This window comes from Argopecten irradians, chromosome 5 (genome assembly GCF_041381155.1).
Source record: "Argopecten irradians isolate NY chromosome 5, Ai_NY, whole genome shotgun sequence".
NCBI lineage: Eukaryota > Metazoa > Mollusca > Bivalvia > Pectinida > Pectinidae > Argopecten > Argopecten irradians.
Genome location: NC_091138.1, coordinates 32,024,882 through 32,050,933, shown reverse-complemented (window position 1 = coordinate 32,050,933; position 26,052 = coordinate 32,024,882). Strand labels below are relative to the sequence as shown.

At 34.5% G+C, this 26,052-nt stretch overlaps 1 protein-coding gene across 2 annotated transcripts in view; it reads right to left on the bottom strand.

Annotated features, from left to right (window-relative positions):
- Positions 1-9,865: 9,865 nt before the first annotated feature.
- The window catches only part of LOC138323551 (broad substrate specificity ATP-binding cassette transporter ABCG2-like), a 33,731-nt gene continuing 17,544 nt past the window's right edge, over positions 9,866-26,052 (bottom strand). Inside the window, exons 9-19 of one of the 2 annotated variants that reach the window (XM_069268229.1) lie at positions 25,594-25,611; positions 24,043-24,103; positions 22,952-23,060; positions 22,484-22,549; positions 22,052-22,137; positions 21,686-21,775; positions 20,935-21,059; positions 19,609-19,763; positions 18,701-18,790; positions 17,293-17,354; positions 9,866-12,942 (exon numbers count right to left, since the gene is read on the bottom strand). In XM_069268229.1, the coding sequence (XP_069124330.1) occupies positions 12,792-12,942; positions 17,293-17,354; positions 18,701-18,790; positions 19,609-19,763; positions 20,935-21,059; positions 21,686-21,775; positions 22,052-22,137; positions 22,484-22,549; positions 22,952-23,060; positions 24,043-24,103; positions 25,594-25,611 (1,013 nt within the window). In that variant the 3' untranslated portion in view covers positions 9,866-12,791. The remainder of the gene's footprint in view (positions 12,943-17,292; positions 17,355-18,700; positions 18,791-19,608; positions 19,764-20,934; positions 21,060-21,685; positions 21,776-22,051; positions 22,138-22,483; positions 22,550-22,951; positions 23,061-24,042; positions 24,104-25,593; positions 25,612-26,052) is intronic. The other variant, XM_069268230.1, reaches the window with a different exon arrangement.

The window sequence follows — 26,052 nt, the reverse complement described above, 5'->3', positions numbered from 1 at the left end:
CATTACAGGTGCATGTGATGCATTGAAACATTGATTCAACAGAAAGTATTTTTTAGTTTCATATTTGACTGTTTAAGTATTAGGCCTCGAGACTGCTTGTATTATGACATTGGCAATTGGGTTCTCCTTGACAATATTGGTGATTTCTTGACAATATTGTATTATGATGTAGGTCATTGATGTCTCCTCAATAACATTGTGTAAAGACATTGGTAATTAGGGTCTCCTTGACAACATTGTATTATGACATTGACAATTGATGTGTTCTTGACAATATTGTGTTATGATGTAGGGGATTGATGTCTCCTTGACAACATTGTATAAAGACATTGGTATTTAGGGTCTCCTTGACAACATTGTATTATGACATTGACAATTCGTGAGTTCTTGACAATATTGTATTATAATGTAGGACATTGATGTCTCCTTGACAACATTGTATTATGACATAAGTAATTGGGGTCTCCTTGATAACATTGTATAAAGACATTGACAATTGGTGTGTTCTTGACGATATTGTATAATGATGTAGGCTATTGATGCCTGATGGCGTGTCCTTCTCTCCTTCTCTTGTTGTGACAAGGAAGAATCGAAATCATGAATTGCTTTAATCTAAAACGAAACAATAGTATGAAAATAACATGCATACTCCTTGCAAATATACGAGAAATTATCGTAGCAACTTAAATGTCTCTGTACATGAAATCTGCAATCACGGCATCATTACGAGCTATAAGCACGCGGGTTTTAAACCCCGTATCTTGGGGATCCTATTGTAATATTGCGTCCTGAATTCATTTATAGCATGCCATATTTTTATGTATCTCTACTCAGAACTGAAACTGGTAATTGTCTACACGAAATATGACTATACAATATATGGCAATCTTTGCTGTCACATCAAATACACAGAATGGATATATACCCGATAGGATTACGTCATCACAATCAAAGCCGTACATCTGGATTTACTCACAATTCCCAAATCGCACAAGGCATGTGGCAAAATTCAATATTTGATGTGAATTCTTCTATAATTAAATAACACAACACGTCAAAGACCGCGTTTTTCTAAATATCCGAAGTCGGAATCACGAAACCAACCAACACTTTTCGAAGCACTATTCTCGGGATATTTTTCTACTTGACGATAAATCTTCAACTTGAAATGGATATTTCGGTGGGTTATTGATGTGCTTGTCTTGGTAGACGGTTGTCAAACTATTCCGGTAGTTATTCAACACATTGCTGTGATGGATGTCGATGTAGGTTTGTGGAAATACTGGAAGTGTCAACTTTGAAACGATCTGATGTAGACGTTGACTTGCGCCCTTTATTTCAGATAGCATGTTTGACCCCATATATGTACTAAACTACAGATTATACCTTCTGAGACAGATGGTTCTTGTTATTTCAACAAATGTTGAAAGAAACAATCAATATGGCTGCCGGACAGACCATATCTATCGAACCCGCTAATATCGGACGGATGTTGAGCTGTAGCCGGATCTGTTGTCGGCCGATTCAGAATTAGTTGGACGAGACATGATCATTGAGACGTTTGTATCGGATGCCGTTGAATGTCTTCATTGCCTTTCAGGCTCTTTCGGGCAATATCAACAAACGCGATGGAAAATTCTCGACTGATTAAACGAGTTTGACAGTTCGTCTGATTGTTGCTAGTTAATGTTGTTTGTGGTAGATGCTTGGGAAATATACTTCATAGAACGTGTGTAAATATTGGACGGGGAATCAGAGTGCTTATTTCTAATCAACTCCATTGTTGTTCGCGGACGATCAATGTTATCACAAAACACGTTGTTTCCCTCGGAACATTCTATCCGACGTGTCCTGCAAATGAATTTTAGCTTCGTGTAAAACTATTCCCCGTTAATAATCCTTAATCAAACAGTAAATTGAGATCAACATAGAGCTATATTTTACTTTTGCTTGAGTTAACAAATGGCGCCGTTTACTTTTCCTTATTATATAGAGTTTTACAAGTTTTTACATCTTATCTAGGTTTATTTCTTTTATTCTTGTATTTTCCTCAACAAATTGGGATTCATTTAACTAATGAATTACATCAAATTATCGATATTGTCCTTGAAACTTGCAAAAATCATCGCCTCGGCAGAAGCTGTCATTTCCATGACCCAAAATGTTTCATGCAACATACAGGGGGCTACTTTTTAGGAAACACATGGCCTTGTTTTCATTTAGACGCAAATTACATGTAGGGTTGCTTTTCATAAAAGTTTGGAAAAATGTAAAAAAAAAATGTATATTGTGTCTATATATATATATATAATACGCGCAGTGCTTTCATTTTTGTTCAAAATGGTGGATGTCAAATGTAAACATTACCTCTGTGTCTGTGTTCGTCCGACGATCGAGTCTTTGTTGTGGGTGGGTGTGATGCCCCTGTTCGTCCTACTATCGAGTCTTTGTTGTGGGTGGGTGTGATGCCCTCTGATAGAGGTCAGTTATAAACAAATTATCTTGTCTTTGTTCTTTGAGACTTTAATAATGTGTATCATTAACATGCACCGCTAGTAATCCACTTGTTGACATTCAAATAGAATATTTTTTTAGGGGAATTGCTCCATATAAGAATGGTTAACATAAAAGCGAAATACAATCCCTATAACAAACGCCGACGCCAGGGTGATTCCATAAGCCCCAATTTCTTGGAAAGTCGAGCTAAATAGAAGAAGAAAGTTATAACTATAGATGACATATTTCACTAACACATACTGTTAAAGTATTATATTTCGTGGGGGTTTACTTTCGTGGTTTTCGCTTTTTGTTTTCCTGATGGTTAATATAGTTACTGTTTTACTCAAGTCAAGGATAAAAATTAAGCCCAACGAAAATTAATGATTTCAAAGTACTCAGAAATACTATAGGACTTTGTTAATGACATAAAACTGATGTTTCTACTGGCAAAACTATTTGAACAGCAAGTTGAAAAAAATATATTGTCACACAATACCACATATTTTCGTCAACAAAAGGAATATTAACAAACCAAGTGCTTGCAACAAACGAGAAGTGAACTATTCTTACACTGTCTTCCAATCCTCCAAACGCCTTCCAGTGTTGCTACATGTATGCATACACGTTTCTGATTGGATGATAAATCACGCGCGCGTCTGATTGCAATATGACGTGTCGTGTTTTCGTGCTGGGGTTCCCGGGATTTCCAGAAAGCACGAACATGATATCCTTCACATTAGGATATTTATCTCTCATGCTGGGAAACCCTGAAAGCTGAGTTTGGGTTTCAAGAAAGTCTAGCTTGTTAAAATAGTCATTTTGTTGTCCTGTTGATGGTTACAAAATCGTGATATCTAATCTAAAGTTTGCATAAGTTCCACTGAAAAATAAGAAAAGAAAGTATCCTGACTGATAAAAGGAAGAAGTTTTCGGTTTGAGATTGATTCAGGCAGCAAAGACAGGAAGTATCTCGACTAATTAAAGGCTATCAATAAGAAACTATTCCCCTAGTGTTCAAAGGGTCATTTTATGATGTACAGGACACATCAGACATGATTTATTTCTCATAGATATTGTTCAATCAGAAGGAAATCCTCTAAAGAGAGGAAGATCCCAGCCCTGAATTTTGATCGTATAACTAGTTTAAAAACAACATTAAAAATGTTCAAAACTTAGGCAAGATACCATATTAACTATACAATTAAAATTAATATTCTTGACATGGCATTCCTATTAAAAATGTTGTCGCACCAGAAATTCCTTATACTTTTTTCTACTCTACATAAAAATTTCTCGCATGTTATTATCATCAACATCCACGTCTCTAGATCTTATCTATGAAATCTCATTTGTCTTACCAGTCCTAGTTTCTTTTTGAATGTTTAGTGGTTGATTGTAACCAAGGTCGTGGAATACTCGAAACATAGATAATAAAAAAACTGAAAAAAGGTGTTATGTCCTCACTACTAGAATAAATGGTGGTTAAAGTGGTAAATTCGTTGTAATAGAATTTATTTACTAAATTACCGAAGCGCTCCAAGGTCACTAGAGACGCAATGCCGCTTCTTTTATTGTCGTTTCTTTCCATTAACAGTTATCAAAATAAGTGTCTGTGAAAAGGGCTGACCTTCACATCAACATTTGTCTACATTTATATCAAACAGGTCCAAGAAATTTTGATATTTTCGGACATTATCAGATTACCGTAAATTATCTTGGCTTGAAATGTCGACTGTAGTGCGTATAAAATCTACAAAGAGGCAGGGTCACTTCCTGCGTGTCTCGAACTAGGCCGCACACAGCTTTTGTCCTAGCTACGTGTAAAATGTCACTTGATTTGGATCTCCAAAGTAAAAAAAAATGATGTGAAGATTGTATATAAGCATCAAACACAAAAGCATTATATAATTTTATGTTGCTTTTTACATGCCGCTGATACTTTTCCCCTCAGAATTGTTCTCTTTACACCCGGAAACTCTGAAATCTTCATCGATAGGTATGCTACTATGACTGAAACATTTTCAACAGAGAACTGCCATTTTGGCTATGACCGTACATCGTATATTTGCATCCTTCTGCCATTTTCACCATAGGCTTGTCATACAAGTCTGTATCTGTAATTTTGCTATAACTTTTTAATGAAGGATCGTCATAATCCCCAAGAAACGTTTTTAAAATTGACCGATCCCAGTATATGTACCAGGTGTAAATAAAAGCGTTTCAAAGAAAGTCCCTCATCAGCATAGCAAAGATTTCCAAGCGATATCTCGCAAAACAGGGCCAAAAATTCTAGATTCCTTAATAGAAACATCTACCCTCATTCTACAGTAAAACCGATGATAGTTTTAAGAAATCTCTAGCAAGTGATCATGAACATGCCCAAGAGTCTTTCGATACGCAATAACAAATTGGCCCCTCACGATATGACACAGAACTTCCAGACGTTTCCTATCAAATAAAGCCTAATTCTAAGATGTGTTCCAAACAGTCTAGCCAAGCTTTCTGGGATATACACCGTCCGGTGGCGCAAACAAAATGATAAGTTAAAAAAAAAGTTCTCTTGACCAAGCTCAGTATGGCAAAGAACGTTTCCAAGATAGGTCACGCCCAGCGACCGAAATTTTCCTAACCAGTGTGACCATGAACGCTTCCAAGAGATACCCCGCCCGTATGGCCAAGGCTTGGGCTTCAATATTCCCATTCCAGCAGTAATTACGTGTCACTATTGTAGAAATAAGCCTGTCACTAACACAAATGTAATAAGTTGGGGACACAAACAACAACACGTCAATAGTGGTAATGACAGTTAGTTTAATTAAAAATAACTCGATTAAAATATAGAAATATAACAAAGATATTGAACACTATTTGTATTACACAAGATATATGGATGAAGGCACCTCTATAAATGATGCATATTGAGTCCTTTTGGATTTCTAGAAAATTGGTCCGACGTAACAAGCACGTGTACTGGAAGGACGATATAACCGTACATTGAGTGTACACATACCCTGTTGTTTAAACGAGTCTAAAACGTATTATAACTCTAATACGATATGGACTTTACTCATCGGCATTCATTTTTCTAAAAGATTCGGGTTGGCAGGTTAGTTAAAGCTTTACCATAATCTCAAGATAGCAAGGTTGCGTACTATTTCTGGATAGATTACCTTGAAACACCTCATGATAGGAAGGTTTCATACTCTTACACCTCGAGAAAGCAAGGTTTCATACTGTTTTACGGATAAATTTATATTATTTTCTTTACCATAAAACACCTTGAGATAGCAAGGTTTCATACTGTTTTACGGATAAATTATATTATTTTCTTTACCATAAAACACCTTGAGAAAGCAAGGTTTCATACTGTTTTACGGATAAATTATATTATTTTCTTTACCATAAAACACCTTGAGATAGCAAGGTTTGATACTACTGTCATACTCTTCAACCGTATGCGATACACATCAAACATGTTGACCTAACTTACATTTCAACTTCGTCATCTAACTCGTATTGGCCGGAGATTTGCTGACTGGGAAATAATAATATTTAAACCATTACTGATTCTTGTATTATATTGACTTCTATTGAGTTATCAACAATACGGTAATCCTTCGCCTCTTTATTGAATTACAAGATTTACACTCGAAGAACCCAACATTTATATAAAGTTTCCCCTCTGGCCCAATAAAGGAAATGCTCCCTCTGTTCTCTGACAGGTAAACGGGTTATTTAAAAAAAAAAAACTAACTCCAGAAACATCTACCCTCACTCTACAGTATAACCGATGATAGTTTTAAGAAATCTCTAGCAAGATATTATCATGAACATGCCCAAGAACCTTTCGATACGCAATAACAAATTAACCCCTCATGATATGGCCAAGAACTTGCAGACGTTTCCAATCAAATAAAGCCTATTTCTAAGATGTGTTCCATCCAGTCTAGCCAAGCCTTCTGGGATATACACCGTCCGGTGTCGCCAATGGTAAGTCCAAGACAGTTCTCTTGACCAAGCTCAGTATGACAAAGAACGTTCCCAAGATAGGTCACGCACAGTGAGCCAAAAACGGCCTAGGTCGTTGTAGGCGGAAGTGACCATGTCTCTTTCCGAAATATACTCAAGCAAATATTTACAATAATGATTCCGAGAAATACTGTTTCACAAAAGTAGAAAATTTTAGATAAATACCAACCAGAATAGGGAAAAAACATTTTAAGATACACCCCGCCCGGTATAACAATACTCTCCGAAATTTCCTAACCAGTGTGACCAAGAACGTTTCCAAGAGAAACCCGCCCATATGGCCAAGGTTTGGGCTTCAATATTCCCATTCAAACAGTATTTACGTGTTATTATTGTAGAAATAAGCCTGTCACTAACACAAATGTAATAAGTTGGGGACACAAACAACAACACGTCAATAGTGGTAATGACAGTTAGTTTAATTAAAAATAACTCGATTAAAATATAGAAATATAACAAAGATATTGAACACTATTTGTATTACACAAGATATATGGATGAAGGCACCTCTATAAATGATGCATATTGAGTCCTTTTGGATTTCTAGAAAATTGGTCCGACGTAACAAGCACGTGTACTGGAAGGACGATATAACCGTACATTGAGTGTACACATACCCTGTTGTTTAAACGAGTCTAAAACTTATTATAACTCTAATACGATATGGACTTTACTCATCGGCATTCATTTTTTCTAAAAGATTCGGGTTGGCAGGTTAGTTAAAGCTTTACCATAATCTAAAGATAGCAAGATTGCGTACTATTTCAGGACAGATTACCTTGAAACACCTCATGATAGGAAGGTTTCATACTCTTACACCTCGAGAAAGCAAGGTTTCATACTGTTTTACGGATAGATTATATTATTTTCTTTACCATAAAACACCTTGAGATAGCAAGGTTTCGTACAGTTTTACGGATAAATTATATTATTTTCTTTACCATAAAACACCTTGAGATAGCAAGGTTTCATACAGTTTTACGGATACATTATATTATTTTCTTTACCATAAAACACCTTGAGAAAGCAAGGTTTCATACTGTTTTACGGATAAATTATATTATTTTCTTTACCATAAAACACCTTGAGATAGCAAGGTTTGATACTACTGTCATACTCTTCAACCGTATGCGATACACATCAAACATGTTGACCTAACTTACATTTCAACTTCGTCATCTAACTCGTATTGGCCGGAGATTTGCTGACTGGGAAATAATAATATTAAAACCATTATTGATTCTTGTATTATATTGACTTCTATTGAGTTATCAACAATACGGTAATCCTTCGCCTCTTTATTGAATTACAAGATTTACACTCAAAGAACCCAACATTTATATAAAGTTTCCCCTCTGGCCCACTAAAGGAAATGCTCCCTCTGTTCTCTGACAGGTAAACGGGTTATTTAAAAAAAAAAAACTAACTCCAGAAACATCTACCCTCACTCTACAGTATAACCGATGATAGTTTTAAGAAATCTCTAGCAAGACATTATCATGAACATGCCCAAGAACCTTTCGATACGCAATAACAAATTAACCCCTCATGATATGGCCAAGAACTTGCAGACGTTTCCAATCAAATAAAGCCTATTTCTAAGATGTGTTCCATCCAGTCTAGCCAAGCCTTCTGGGATATACACCGTCCGGTGTCGCCAATGGTAAGTCCAAGACAGTTCTCTTGACCAAGCTCAGTATGACAAAGAACGTTCCCAAGATAGGTCACGCCCAGTGAGCCAAAAACGGCCTAGGTCGTTGTAGGCGGAAGTGACCATGTCTCTTTCCGAAATATACTCAAGCAAATATTTACAATAATGATTCCGAGAAATACTGTTTCACAAAAGTAGAAAATTTTAGATAAATACCAACCAGAATAGGGAAAAACATTTTAAGATACACCCCGCCCGATATAACAATACTCTCCGAAATTTCCTAACCAGTGTGACCAAGAACGTTTCCAAGAGAAACCCGCCCATATGGCCAAGGTTTGGGCTTCAATATTCCCATTCAAACAGTAATTACGTGTTATTATTGTAGAAATAAGCCTGTCACTAACACAAATGTAATAAGTTGGGGACACAAACAACAACACGTCAATAGTGGTAATGACAGTTAGTTTAATTAAAAATAACTCGATTAAAATATAGAAATATAACAAAGATATTGAACACTATTTGTATTACACAAGATATATGGATGAAGGCACCTCTATAAATGATGCATATTGAGTCCTTTTGGATTTCTAGAAAATTGGTCCGACGTAACAAGCACGTGTACTGGAAGGACGATATAACCGTACATTGAGTGTACACATACCCTGTTGTTTAAACGAGTCTAAAACGTATTATAACTCTAATACGATATGGACTTTACTCATCGGCACTCATTTTTCTAAAAGATTCGGGTTGGCAGGTTAGTTAAAGCTTTACCATAATCTCAAGATAGCAAGGTTGCGTACTATTTCTGGACAGTTTACCTTGAAACACCTCATGATAGGAAGGTTTCATACTCTTTTCCGGATAAATAATTATTTTCTTTACCATGAAACACCTCGAGAAAGCAAGGTTTCATACTGTTTTACGGATAAATTATATTATTTTCTTTACCATAAAACACTTGAGACAGAATTTGATAGATAGCAAGATTTGATACATATTGTTTATTTCAATTCTCACCTTACTCGTATTGGCCGGAGATTTGCTGACTGGGAAATAATAATATTAAAACCATTATTGATTCTTGTATTACCGGTATATTGACTTCTATTGAGTTATCAACAATACGGTAATCCTTCGCCTCTTTATTGAATTACAAGATAGATTTACACACAAAGAACCCAACAGTTATATAAAGTTTCCCCTTGGGCCCTCTAAAGGAAATGTTTCCTCTGTTCTCTGCCAGGTAGTAAACGGGTTATTTTAAAAACTAACTCCAGAAATGGTTGCCATCAGCCATTAAACCGTTAAGCTTGTATTTCCTTGCACGTGCTGGTCTTGACAAGCCCCAGTGGTCAAATAACCAGCATACCAAATTAGCAAATGGTGGCTTGTTAAAAATTTCCGTTACATAATGGCTTTTAGAATGAATATCCCGCCAAGCCATTTCAAACCTACTTTGGGTATTCAAAGGACTAAACGTCAGGTATAAATCTGTCTTTATGGGAGTTGCACGTGTCAACAGTTGATATCCCTTTAAAACAGATGATAAACCAAATAGGCAGTACCGGTTACAATGCAACACATCTGTAGAATGAAGTTGTGAGGAGTTGTTAAAACTTATTTCAATAAAATATCTCTGATAACCAGCTGAGATTATGAAAATACTGTAAATGTGAATATTTTGGCAGGTGTTTTATTTCGTTATAACTACGGGTAAACACTTCACTGTTATTTATTTCGCAATAAATACACACGTTCACCTTTTAACATCATTTCATATATATACCAAAAATTATGCGCGGGAGAAATTTTCGCGCTAAAGCTCGGGTCCCTCATGTATATAGCGTAAATTTCCCTCTCGCGTAAATTTCCACGTTTAAAGATGCTCCACCGCCGACAGAGCATAAATCATTATTTGAACAATAATTGGTGTTGAATCACGGAATTTTTTCGGGATGCAATTAATTATTTTTCATATTTTTGACTTAAAGTAAAATTTGAAGCTCAAACTTTTCAATGGTGGTAATGGTGTAAAGTAAGTAGCTTTTATAACTGAAGAAATATACTCATTTGTCTGCTCCTGTTTTTGATAGAGAAAAAAACCATTTGTCAGCCGTGGAGCATCTTTAAAGTAACGCTATAACGTGTTTTGTTTGTGAAAAGGCTAACAACACCATCGATCGATACATTTTACAGCAAAGATTAGGCTTAATTTTCATTATCAGGTATGCCTAGTCCTCATTTTTCAAAAATAATACCTGTCGTTATCTATCGACTCTCTATCAAGAATGTAAGAAATATAAACATGTAACAAATATGTTATGTTGGTGATACTGTATCACTTCCTTTTGATAGTTTGGTATGTGTTGATGGTTGCTTTTAATACTGGCAAGGGTTTTCTGCATAATTATCATAGCAACATTTCACATACAACGTAAATGATGCTCACATTAAATAGTGAACACAAAATAATGCTAATGTATAAAACGTTAAAGGTTGGTTCAAAAACGAATTCCCTTGATCCTGGATTACATGAGTAGGTCACGAAAATATACAATATAACAATATTCTTAACAATACTAGCTAGATAACATCAGAATAAAATAAAATGATTAACAAACAGAAATATTTACAACATCGAGTTGAGACTGAAAATAAAGGCAATTCAGGCATAAAAACATGTTTAGGATACAATGTCACCAATTCCCTTACGACCAGTCACATAATTATATATGTATGATAATGATGGCGGTAAATAAAGAATATTAATTTGAATACAAAACTCTTCCATAAGCCGCAGTATTAAATCACACAAATTTGATCATGCCTGGCAGAAGCTCCCATTGATCTATGTATAAAATGGAACACTGTCATTTACTCTGTCATCGCCGTAGACCCACGGTTGTCTTCACTAAACGTTACGCAACAGTACTTATAAGTATCACATGATAGGAAGTGGAGCGTAACGTTATGCAATCAACCATTGGTCTCCGGATTGTCTTATGTTGGCAAGAATCACGAGTAAATAGTTGACTGAAGACACATATTGGTTAACATTAAAATAGATACGTGAATGTATACTAAAACAGAATCACAGATTTTTGTCATGAAGATAGAAAAAACATTTCTACTGTGACAACATAGTACTAAACTCCACACCTTTTGCTATTCGTCTTTATAAAATGCTTTGTGGGCAAGACTTAATTGTGACATCATCAGTTTTTGTGTAAAAACACTAAGGTTATCACACAAACGAAAAAAACAATATCTCCCAGGGTTCATTGTGGTCTCATGATTTCAGGGAGAAAAATTTGTTACTTACGGGAAAACGCCAAAGTCATTTTTAACAAACATACGTCGTAACAATAAATGTGTATATTAGGCAGAAAAGGACTACATGAATCTTTAGATGGTGACGTGCCTACACGAAAATGGTGTTATGATCGTGAGGTAATGGCGATATGAGAAGCAGATTAATACTTTACATTTGTATGTACCAGTATTATAGTATATACTGTTAGACAAGATATACATGGAAATAGAAGAAATATTGTGCTAAATTGGTAAATAGGTTTAAATTCAGAGTAATACTTCCTCAGTTCTCTTTGCCATCTACATCTGCACTCTCTTTGTCCAAAATATACCGACCGCCATAATCATTCATTAAGATTTATAATTGTAATTAAATATAGATTAACTATAGCTAACATATTCAAGTTCAAGCAAACATACAGCTTCCACACACTTAGCAGATGAACAGCTAATGCTACCATACATGGTAACCTATTTTCATTACAGTTTGATTAATTTTTCTTTGTTTCTGGCTTTCTGACTGGCCTATTCATTTTTTTCATTCCACTATGAAAAAAAAAATCCGAGAATGTCGCGGTAACCCGACATTATCGTGACGTCACAATAGAAACATTGACGTTGCGTATTGATTTGGAAAAAATAATCCCTTGCAAAAAATCAATCGAATCGTACGTGTAAATGTATTTCATTTTATAAGGTAGCTTAGAAAATTAATTTTAAGTATGAAGCCACTATTTTTTAATTTCATCGGGGTATGAAAGAAATACTGTATGCAAAGTTTTGTGAAAATCCGCGCCGCGTAGCGGATTCTCACAAAACTTTGCATACAGTATTTCTTTCATACCCCGATGAAATTAAAAAATAGTGACTTCAATGCTTAAAACACTGACCTCTGGAATCATACCTTGAGTTTTCGATTAAGACCAAGACAATGTGGATTTATCTCACAATCGTAGTTGCGGACCAGTAATCTACTAGTACTTTAAAACATTGGGACCATGGCAAGATCAAAATTACTGCAAATATCTTAATAAAGGACCAAGAATCTGCTGAACTTTGGAACATCTCACAATTTTGGGATGTGAATCAAGAATCTTTGGGATCATGATGCAATCTGAAATACCATATTATGATTCTACCAAACTTTGGAATCTTGTCGCAAGCTATAGTTAGGAATCACGGATCGACCATACTTTGGAGTCATCTCACTATCTTTGATTACAGATAGAAAACCTGCCAAACTTTGGAATCCTTCCATCTGTATGCCAATACTGATATATGACTAATCCATTTATTTAAGCTTTTTCACTCGTAGTAGCTGAATGTAGGAGAAGAACAGCAGTATGAACGCTATGCAGAATAGCGCCACTAAGTTCTGGTACAGGTCCCAGTCGGTCTCGAACCCGATGCCCTGTCGCTGTAACTCTTCAATCCCAGTGCCACTGAAACACCAAGGAAAACCAATGGTAAGTGATACTGTTTCGCCGGTTATTTTGGTGGTGTTAATATTTTCGCGGTTTCCAAGAAAATGTTGCTACGAACGAGAAAAGTAAATTAAAGAAAAGAGAGATACATAATATGTAACTGAATCGAAAAAAAATTAAAACAGAAAAATAATGTACTGTATAGTTTAGTTAATATTCACAAGGATATTTTGCGGATTCATCCAAATTCGCAACAAGAGGCCCAAGGGCCTTAACGGTCATCTGACTATGTTGGCAATAGCTGTATAGGAAAATAATTAGATATGGTGTCATGGTAGCCATCTTCAATCTGGGATCAACCAGAGATACACCAACACTTTGACAAGATCATATCAGGCGCATTTCATGTTTCAAGTTTCAGTTAAATTGCACTGGTAGAACTTGAGAAGAAGTTCAAATGTGTTTTCAAGATGGCATCTGTGGCAGCCATCTTGGATCATCTGTGGCAGCCATCTTGGATTTTGGATCGACATAATATATAATAACACTGACTTGGTCGGGACCATGTCAGGATCATTTCATGCAGGTTTCAGCTTAATCATACTGGTAGAACTTGAGAAGAAGTTCAAAATTCAAGATTTTGGAATATTTGACTCTCGTGACCTTGAAAGTAGGTCAAGGTCATCAATTTTCACAACTTTGGTAGCCCTTCATCCCAGCATGCTACAGGCCAAATATGAGTACCCTGAACCTTTCGGTTAGTTAGAGAAAGTCATTCAAAGATTTTAGCTTAATTGACCCCTGTGACCTTGAAAGAAGGTCAAGGTCATTCATTTTTATAACTATGGTAACCCTTCATCCCAGCATGCCACTAGCAAAATATGAGTATCCTGGACTTTTGGGTTAGTTAACAAAAATCGTTCAAAGAATTTAGCCTATTTGACTCCTATGACCTTGAAAGTAGGTCAAGGTCATTCATTTTCACAGCTTTGGTAGCCCTTCATCCCAGCATGCTGCAGGCCAAATATGAGTACCCTGGACCTTTCGTTTAGTTAGAAGAAGTTGTTCAAAGATTTTAGCCTATTTGACTCCTGTGACCTTGAAAGTAGGTCAAGGTCATTTATTTTCACAACTTTTGTAGCCCTTCATCCCAGCATGCTACAGGCCAAATATGAGTACCCTGGACCTTTTGATTAGTTAGAAGAAGTCGTTCAAAGATTTTAGCTTATTTGACCCCTGCGACCTTCAAAGTAGGTCAAGGTCATTTATTTTCACAACTTTGGTAGCTCTTCATCCCAGCATGCTACAGGCCAAATATGAGTACCCTGGATCTTTTGGTTAGTTAGAAGAAGTCGTTCAAAGATTTTAGCCTATTTAACCCCCGGTGACCTTGACAATACGTCAAGGTCATTAAGTTTCACAACTTTTGTAGCCCTTCAACCCAGCATGCTACAGTTCAAATATGAGTACCCTGGACCTTTTGGTTAGTTAGAAGAAGTCGTTCAAAGATTTTAGCCAATTTGACCCCTGTGACCTTGAAAGTAGGTCAAGTTCATCAACTTTCACAACTTTGGTAGCCCTTCATCCCAGCATGCTACAGGCCAAATATGAATACCCTGGACCTTTCGGTTAGTTAGAAGAAGTCGTTCAAAGATTTTAGCCTATTTGACCCCTGCGACCTTCAAAGTAGGTCAAGGTCATTTATTTTCACAACTTTGGTAGCCCTTCATCCCAGCATGCTACAGGCCAAATATGAGTACCCTGGATCTTTCTGTTAGTTAGAAGAAGTCGTTCAAAGATTTTAGCCTATTTGACCCCCGGTGACCTTGACAATACGTCAAGGTCATTAATTTTCACAACTTTTGTACCCCTTTATCCCAGCATGCTACAGGTCAAATATGAGTACCCTGGACCTTTTGGTTAGTTAGAAGAAGTCGTTCAAAGATTTTAGCCTATTTGACTCCTGTGACCTTGAAAGTAGGTCAAGGTCATTTATTTACACAACTTTTGTAGCCCTTCATCCCAGTATGCTACAGGCCAAATATGAGTACTTTGGGCCTTACGGTTATTGAGAAGAAGTTGTTTGAATGAAAAGTTTACGCACGGCGCACGGCGCACGGCGGACGGCGGACGACGACGGACGGTGCATGATGACTATAGGTCATCCTGACCCTTTGGGTCAGATGACCTAAAAATTAATATCTCGCGGAATTTATCAACATCATGGTTTAACATATCAGAGTCTGTCGTGTGAATAACGATTTTAAAGGCTATACATATTATTTGCGAAAGTAAGCCCCGCAAAAAAAGTTCTAAAATATGATTCGCGAAACTTTACACCTGCGAAATTGAACAACTATACAGTGATTTCTTCGTTTTTATTAAAATCGCGAAAACCTGTAAAATTACCGGCTAAGCGGGATTTAGATAAGCGGTAAGCTGTGAATATGCTTTTTTTTGTATGTACAATTCTGAATTAATAATCACACAAACTAGCAAAACCATCGTTGTTAATTTAGACCATTTTCTTGGGTGTCACAAACGGTCATTTATGCCCAAACCTTTGTCACTTGGGTGATGTTTAAAGTCATGATTGACTGTACACATTTTGTATGGAACAGAGCTTACAAATGTATGAATAGCAGTATTTAATATATATTTCAAAACAATTGGAATGTAATGCAAGTATTTTGCTCTAAGACGTAGCATTACAGAGTAATTCTCCATCCAAAGCTACATTGGTTATTAATGTGAGATGTCCATTCATAAAACGTAAGATTCATTTGGAATACATGTACAATTATGTATTTGTGGATCTTAATGGTTTAGACCTGATACAGAATGTCATAAATTATACAATTACATTGCTTGATGTGGAAATTTAAAGACAAGTGTTCATACAATTTCGCTAGTCTGAAACAGTGAGAGTATCGTACAGAAAACCTTTGGCTAGGTCAAAGTAAGACGTATTCTGGATAGTCTCCGTTCATAGTAAGGGAAATAACTCGTACAATAGAAACAATTCAATGAACCAAATGGATACTAGGAATGAATTTAGGTGGACTGTATATATGTGTTTATTTCTGATCCTACTGTCTGCAAAACTGTACATATATCATTTTTATTTTAAATTATTCGATTTTTATTTTGAATTGTTTTCTTCTACTCTTATAAGCAATAAGTATCTGGCATATTTTTTCATTTATTCCAATGACTCATATTACAACATCTTTCTTTTTCAGTTGTTTCTTCTACTAATACATGTTCTACAAAACTCTCTTTATTTTTTAATTTTTTCTTTCAAATCACATAACAAAACTATAATTTGCATATTTTCCCCATTTTTCCCTTCAATTTATGTTACAAAAACACGGGTCCCATTTATCTTTTCATTTTTGTTACAGTAGCTTTTAATCTAATTCTTTTATTCATATTGTGGAACTAAAAATATTGTACTCCGACAAAACTAAGGTTTTTATTTAATTTGTTTCTTCAACACATATTACAAACCTCAAGTTCATTTTTTCCCCATTTGCTTCCTTACTAAATTACGAAACTACAGATCACACCTTTCTTCTCATTTGTTCCTTCAACTCACACATTTTTTTACTCTCAATTTTCATATGTTCATTCAAAATTCCATTCACATTTGAAATTTTAGATTTCATCCCTAATTTTCATCCTGTTCTCCTACTCTACATAACTGGCGGAATTATATTCCGTCTTCTCATACCCTGGTATTATAAAACTACAGTCTTCAACCTGTTTGTTATGTTGTGTTGTACATTTACAATCTTACCGTGTTTTATGTAAACTTACCATATAGATCCAGTTGTTGTGTTATACATTTACAATCTTACTGTGTTTTATGTAAACTTACCATATAGATCCAGTTGTTGTGTTGTACATTTACAATCTTACTGTGTTTTATGTAAACTTACCATATAGATCCAGTTGTTGTGTTGTACATTTACAATCTTACTGTGTTTTATGTAAACTTACCATATAGATCCAGTTTTTGTGTTGTACATTTACAATCTTACTGTGTTTTATGTAAACTTACCATATAGATCCAGTTTTTGTGTTGTACATTTACAATCTTACTGTGTTTTATGTAAACTTACCATATAGATCCAGTTGTTGTGTTGTACATTTACAATCTTACTGTGTTATATGTAAACTTACCATATAGATCCAGTTGTTGTGTTGTACATTTACAATCTTACTGTGTTTTATGTAAACTTACCATATAGATCCAGTTGTTGTGTTGTACATTCACAATCTTACTGTGTTTTATGTAAACTTACCATATAGATCCAGTTGTTGTGTTGTACATTTACAATCTTACTGTGTTTTATGTAAACTTACCATATAGATCCAGTTGTTGTGTTGTACAGGTTCAAATCTTTCAATTCATTGATTAACAGGGCCTGTGAATGAAAATTAGATGCACGAATCACTGATATTAATACTATCTATTAGAACTCAAGATACATAGTTACATACATATGCATATACTAGTTGTTACCTAAGACAGAACTTCTATAGGTTATGCTCAACCCTTTTTCATTTCATATTTGATTAAAAAAAAAAAAAAAAAATCTTCATAAATTTTTTTTTTTTTTTTAAAATATGATAAAAGGTTGAGCATAACCTGAAATTAAAACTCTATATATGCATATGTAATAGTATCTTGAGTAATAGATAGTATTAACCAAATCTTGTTTTTGTGTACATGTCATTTCCATCTTTGCCCGTAAAAGCATATGAGCATATATTTTTTTCTGCAATTTAAGTCAAAATCAAAATATAGGTCACAGTCACTTAGTTTTACTCAATGTCACACTGACTAATTGGTGACAGGAAGACAGATGGAAGGAAAGGCATACTATACACAAACATAAGCAAGTACACTTTTGCCCTTATATTGTAGCAAATAAATGAATGAGTGAAAATGACTTTATTTGTCTACTGATTGCAGCATCAAGAAATCTTTTTAAGTTTCTAGATACATCAAAACATAAAGACTTTTATTAATGGTCTCAATGATGTCTTGTAACAATAATTCCAAGCTTGGTAAATATCAGCCTAATAGTTTTTGAAAAATAAATCTAGATCCATAACTTTCAATTTCCTTACTTCCACAGCCTCTAAATCTTTAGACCAATGGTCAAATACAACCAGGGTGTAAAATAGGGGGTGATGATAATAAAGAATTTCATTATTTGGTAAATTTGATGAATGTCAGTCTGATATTTCTTTTAGAAACAGATCTAAACGCCAAACTTTTTCAAAGCTTTGGTCTCATCATCACTTTATTTCTGATCCAATGAAGCCTTAACCAAAGGACAAATCTTGTATACATGGATGTTGAGGTGCTTGTAATGTTCTCTAAATATATTCCAAGGTGGGCCGGGTTAAAGATCAGAGTGATAAAGAGTCTTAACTCATTCTGTACTGCATAATACAAATGTCCTATACATAGTTCCATAGCCTCTGAACCCTACAATCATGGTCAAATCCTGCAACACATATACATATTGGGGTACTGAATATGTTTGTTAAATATAATCCAATTTTCGGACTAGATCTATTTGAGAGGCAGATCTTCTAAAACTTAAAAGGCAAATGTTGATGCCGCTGATTAAAAAATAACACCATATTGTGACTCTGACGACTTAATTTGTGAGTCAGATAAGTAGAACTCTCCTTCCAGGCACTAGTTGGAGATTTAATGAGAGTATAAGTAGTGGAGCGAGTTATATTTTATACATACGTTCAAACCGTATCTGAAAATGCTGAACCATTTGATCCACTCCAGCCAATCAGCGATGGAATCAAGATTTACCAGCAGGCCGCCAAATACCTGAAAATAGCAACATATTAACTCATTCAGCCCTAAAGACACATTTAGGCTATTCTACATCAAAGGCTAGACCAGTGGCCTGTTTTACTAAGCTTCGTAAGTTACGATTTTATTGTAACCTTATCTTAAGTTAAACATGCAATTTCTGTCTTACTAAACTTCGTATCTTAAGTTACGAAAAAAACAATGTCGTACCTTACGACAGCTCAGAGGCAATCGTAACTTACGATTTGTTCATTATGAAATTTCATGGATGGATGAGTTACTTAGTAATATCAACCCTGTACAGTTTGTCTGGTTAAATTGATGAAAACAGACATAGAACACCCTTCTTCTTAAAATTATGTTGAAAAAATGTTTATTAAAAGACAAAATATTTTCTTTATTTCAAGGCATTGTACCATATCAGGAAAATTCTATAAACTACAAACTGACTAATATGGCTACTCAGAGATTTTTTTTAATTTTCTCTAGTCCCTGCAAAGTATAATTTTCTGGCTACAAATCAAAATTAATTACCAGTATATATACTGTCAGCCTTTATCATTAACATTTAAATTTATATCATATAATTTAAGTATAATTTAAAAATTTACAAACACAATTCTAAACAAGAATGCAACATTACACCTTATGTCCTTATTTTGTTTTAATTATAATTATGAATAACCTTATTATATTTTTGTACATTGTTGTATTAGTGTTTATTGGAAATGTGTATATATTCATGTATTGGTGTTTAGTTACAATGTCACATTTTTTTTGACAATTTCATATGAATCATATTTTATAGAATATTGTACAAAAATGTTATTTACCATCATGAAGACATAGCACAGTGCGATACAAAGGTTGGCCACTGCAAATATCCGAACTGAAGCACTGAAGAAAAAGGCGAAACCCGATGCAGACAAGGTCACGAGGAACAGGCTTAACAGATAGATGAAGAACTTTCCTACATCCACTTCTAGACCTGGTAAATAAAGGATACATACGTCTTATAAGCAAAATAAAAGGACAAAATTAATGGAGAGAGAAAGAAGATTTTTTCCAAAGCTTACTGCCTTATTCACATAATGATGTCAAAATTAAACGAAATTTTAATTGGCACTAGAATCCTCCTTTATTTCATATTCTGTCTTTGCATATTACAGAGTTATCTGCCCTTGTGGGTAGGTATTGATTGTGACCTCATGTGTTGGCAAGCCCAACGTCATACTTTTCAGAGAAAACAATGTGTGTTTTGCTCACAAAACAATGATGCCAAAATGGATACCTACCCGAAAGAGGGGTAACTCTATTAAATATGCTTACACTGAATACTGTAACTAATATCGCTGATCTTGAGTTCAATGCCCATCTTTGCATATTACAAAGCTACCTTAATTGGGGACAGGATTTCATTATGATGTTATTGTTTTGTGAGAGGAATTCAGAATTCAATGATAACTCTTTAAAGGGACAATTCACTCAGGCTTATTCTTTAACATAACCAAGAAGCAAAATATAGCATAAATGTATTGTTCTACATTTCTTTTGAAACATATAACATAAAATATTGACAATTTCCATGTCATTGTTTAGTATTTTAATTAATATCGTTGAGATATCAAATCGTTGATCAATACGCGAAGTAGGTACAATATGGACGCTGTAGCCATACCCGAGCCAAGGTCAAGCATGTTAAACAAATAAACTACATAGCCAATGAGAAGGTGAGAAAATGATTTTTAGGCAAGACAATTCACCTAATAAGGTAAACACATTACTGTCAGAGCGATTTGAGCAGTTCTAGACAAAAGTTGCATTACTCTACGAGCAAGGGACAGGGTTCCGCATACAAGAAGTTCAACCACAATGTGTAATGGCGGACAGCAAGCGAGTTTGAACATCTACACACATGTCACAACCATGGGCTTTTCAGGCATATCACAGTAAAACCGACTGATCTAATTTCCATTAGAACTGGCATATCACAGTAAATGATATATCTCTTAGACTGAATTGTCCCTTTAATATGCAAATATAGAATATTAGAAAAAGACCGGATGGGACAGGACAGATGTAGGTAAAACTGTATACATGTACTCCCTTTTATGATGGTGTTAATAAAATTACACATTTGAGAATAGGTACATCTTTACCTATCATAAAATAGGTGATGACTGCAAATATGGACACGGGAATCAACCTCATGGGGACCACGTCACAGAATATCTTGGAGCAGAAGTAAGACGAGACTCTGTAGAACCCACTTACATTCTCATGCCTGGAAATAAAATAAAATAAAATTACACTGATTAGATTGTGGCTTGTTAAAAATTGGCTGGATAACTTTGAAATATGATAGATGTATGACTTTACCACAAATTCAATTCTGACTACATTTTATATTATTGCCTTCTTTTAAGGGCACTAAGGTCTCATAGTGTTGTCGAGAAATGGCATAGTACCCGAGCCGGAGACATATTTTGTTGCTTGCTCACTTCAATATGCCATTTTGTTCTTTTGTAAATTTGACAGCATTCAAGTTTCCAAACCGTGACATTTATGTTTTGCAAAACGTCATTAGCACACAGCTTGTTTGCCAGTGAACAACTCAGATAGCCACAGTGACTTCATTTTTGTCAATATGACGTTCCTAACAAAAAGCGCACCAAGCCATAGTCCTGCGGGAAACCATAGTCCCGCTGGAAACCATAGTCCTGGGACTATGGCTAAATAGTGCCAGGGGGCGAGAAAAAGTCACATTATGTACTAATTATGTTTTCTATTCAACAACATTACCAATCTCTAGACTCAAGCAGACATACGCTTTAACATGTATTAATCCCTTTAATTTTATAATGAACTATTCCTGTTTTATTTTCAGAAGAGTTCAGATGGAACACTTACATGAATATCGCTCTCTCCTTGATGAAGAGTTCCACAGCAGACAAATTTCCGAACACCTGGTTCATCACCACGAAGAAGAACACCCCCACTCTGTTAGAAATAAAATGACATAACATGTGATATAATTTACAATCGACATTTTTATGCTGTCTTTATATGCATCAGTATTTTAAATGACAATTAAAATACGTATGTTGATGTTCAAAGCTTTCAGCTTCACAATTGATATCTGGGGTTTTTTGGGTTTTTTTTGGGTTTTTTTTAGCTGTTTTAGATAATTGAATAAAGAAACAAGATTTTTAGTTCTTAATATCTGTCATTTTAGTCTTAACTATGATACATTTTACAAGTATATTTTGCACTTACCTGTTCTGAATACCTGATGTACAGTCATCATCAATCTGCCAGTAAATAGCTCCAACGATAGCTCCAAACACCACCATAACCATCACCTACACACATGCATATTAGATCTAGATCAACACACATTGTAATACAGTGGAAGCCAGCCACTTTCATCAAGTGTATTCAAATAATTTGCTTATTTGCATAAAATTACATAAATTGAGTTGAAACTGGTCAAAGGGTGGTGCAACCTGCCTTAACGACCACCTCTGTATAAAGACCACCTGCTTGCCAGTAATATGACCATTTTCTGGTGGTACCACATGATCAATTTCAACAGGTGAAATATGTTTATTATCATGTCATTACCATTTCACAATTTATAAAATCAATATCAATGTCTGGAAAATCTTCATTTTTTTGACGTTTTGACCATAGAACAATATCACAGACCTGCATAATGGATGTCTGTGGGTTTCTGATCAAATTCTTTAGAGTCCTCTGAGACACTATCAAAAACTGCAAAAAGAAACAAAAGTTCTTTTAACATTCAAACTGATGTCATATAACAGTACCTTTCAATCCAACCAGTACATATAGTAGAATTTTACACATAAGAGCATATTTTTTATATTCCAAAATGTTTAAATCAGCATTTTTTTTTATAATGTTTACCAATTATGGACTTTTGGTGAGGTTAATATGGTGTTTTACTGTACTGGTACAATAACTTATAAATCAAACTTGAAGAACATGTATAAGAAAAACATGTTTTTGACTTAAGATAATTACCATTACTTTGAAAAGAAGCAATTTGTATACTGAAAAGACTTACCTGTTAATTATAACTCTTGACCTATTTTATGAATCTTGACCTATTTGATTACGCTTTAATTGACCTTATTCTTGACCTATTATTACCTGTGTGAAGAAAGACGTTGCATACTCCACTTTGGGCATCCTTACAACTGTGCCTGTTTCTTTTTTCTCCATGTAACTTTTGTGAATAGGCTCTACATGGGACTTCAGACTAAAACAGAAAACATAAATAATGAAAGTATTGAACCTAGATAAACTGTTCTTTCTTTCGTGTGCAATTTACTTTCACAAAGTTCAAGATAAAAGTAAATTTGCGAAGATTTGCCTCAGTAAATGTATATAAAACTTGCTTTTATTGATAAAACTTCAATTTGATTATTTAATGTAATCTTCGCAGACAATTTTAAATAGAAATCAAACACCCTAGTAGCCATGAAATAGAAATCAAACATCCTAGTAGCCATACATAATTTGATTATTAAATGTAATCTTCGCAGACATTTTTAAATAGAAATCAAACACCCTGGTAGCCATGAAATAGAAATCAAACACCCTAGTAGCCATTTATAATTTGATTATTAAATGTAATCTTCGCAGACATTTTTAAATAGAAATCAAATACCCCAGTATCCATGAAACAAAGTATGAAAATTTGACAAAAATATTTAAGTAAATGATGTTAGGAAACCGTAATTCTGAAGAGAAAAACAATGGAACAGAAATAAGAGGTGATTAGCTAATTGGGCAATATATACAGTATACCTTGTCAAAACTGGCCCAAGTGATAAGTGGTCTTCCAAAATCAGGAGATTGCTGTTTTTTTGGGTTTTTTTAAAAATGCGATCAGGAAACGGGATTGGGAGTCTAAAATCTGGAATTTCCTGACAGAATCAGAAAAGTTGACAAGTATGGTGTATATTCCTGTGTAATTGCATGGCAATTTGATTCTTAACAATTTATAGTATAATTAAAACCTGTATTTAGTGGACCTATGATAATCAGACAATGATAGTCTGGAAAATTCACAATCAGGACAGTATGGGGTGGGACACAAGTGTTTGGTTTAGCATCGGTCCACTGTAATCCAGAAACCTGGCTATACCGACCAATATACTGGTCCCAGTGATATATATCCGGTTTAGATAAGTTACTCTATATACATCTGTAACCATCAGATTAAACACATTTCATACCTTTGATACCAGCGTGACTTTTTGTAGCCTTGTACAAGTTTTTCATGTGTACTCATGTCTGCTGCAGGGAGAGAAAAGAAACTAGTATTAATTCTAAAACAAAAATACATTTTGTAGTACAATATTCAGTGTTCATAAATTACAGAGTTGCCTCCCTTGCAGGTAGGTATCCATTGTTACATCATTATTTTGTGGGTGCAATTCATGTCATTCTCTGAAAAAGATGATGTCATACAGGCAAACACATGATGTCACAATCAATACCTCCCAACAAGGGCAGATAACTCTGTAATATGCAAATACAGAATAACATTGCTGAAGGCAGCAAATGACTTATAATTACAGAGGTACTAGTGAAACTTCAAGATGTAAAATATTATACTTATTACCATATTCACCGTAATTAGTGCCCAAGTCCCTTAAAAATTGTAGCAAAAGAGGGGGCTTCTGAAGGAAACAAAATATAAGTTACCGTTTATACACATATCACTTCAACTCCTTCTCCAGAAGAGGGGGAAGGGCACTCATAGGGGGAGGGGCGCTAATTACAGTGAATACAATAAGTCAAAATTTATAATGTATTGTGATTAGACAACATCTACATTCCTACTGCAGTTACTTGTGTTTTAGATATCTCTAACCTAAAAGCATAATTGGGCACCAATTTAAGTTTCATTTGACAAAATATTGTTAAAAGTGTAATTTTTGTAAAGTTAAAGGATCCCATATAGTCTAAAGATGTTTCTTAATGATGCCACCTCCAACACAGAGAATGGGAAGGGAGGATTTTTAAAAGAATGGAACCCTCATTACAACAAATACAGTGAATCAAGGTTATGATTGTTATGATTTAATTCTTTTTGAGAAATTTTCAAATATTTAAGATTACCTTTGTCTTGAGAACTTAATTGTTGCATGAGGTAAATATTATAATAATATACCATATATCTGATTTTTTTCGTGATGATATTTTTGCAATTTTGCGAAATAATGCTATCATTGCTAAAATTTGATCTGCAAATATTAAGAAAGAGTTGAATTATATTTACCCTTAAAACCATACCACGAAAATTTAAAAGTGGTCAAATGTTATTTTCTCATTTTTAGATGAATTCACGAAAATTTTGACCGGTGAACATTAACAAGCTATACATGCATATTAATGAAATAAATGGCTTCATTTCATAACTATAATGTATCATTAGTATTGACAATTTTAATTTTAAAATTGTTCATTGTCATATAAAACATATTATGGACTATGTTATATATGTAAGTGATAAGTTAATTTTATAATTATTCATAAACTTAAAATATGGGGACCCCATTGGAAATAGCCTTCATGGCTTTGATGGGTATTCTAGGTATATTTGTAACTTTACGGTGAACTATCTAAATGTACATCTGTGATGTATCTATGTATTGATATCTTTATGTCCAACCAAACCGACACATGTATGTCTATTTGTTACTTTCCCTGAATAATAATAATTATTATCATAATGTATCATTAGTATTGATAACTATAATGTATCATCAGTATAAACATACCATTGCCTGCATCAGGGCCTGTAGGTTAGTCGTCACAAGCAAATGAAATAAAGAAGATTCATCAGTAGTCAGAGATAGAAAAAATATATACAGAAAGAAGCTGACAAGAGTGCATAATACTATTCAGTATATGATAAATATCAATAATATAATTTAATGAATTATTCTATAAATACAGGCTTAAATGAGTGTTTGTTTCACATGAGATTTTATGAAACAAGTCTTGGGGCTCAAATTTCAGGCTGTATTACTTTTGCTTTTTGCAAGTGGATATACCAGAATAGCGAATGAAAAAATATATGCACTTGCTTATTTTAGCAAGTTATTTTTTATCAGGGACAATTGTATGAGTTTAGCGAATCTTGACGAGAAAAATTAAAACTTTGAGACAAGTTTCATAAAATATCCTATGAAATCAACCAAGATACTTTTTAATCACATAACTATAAATAACAAATC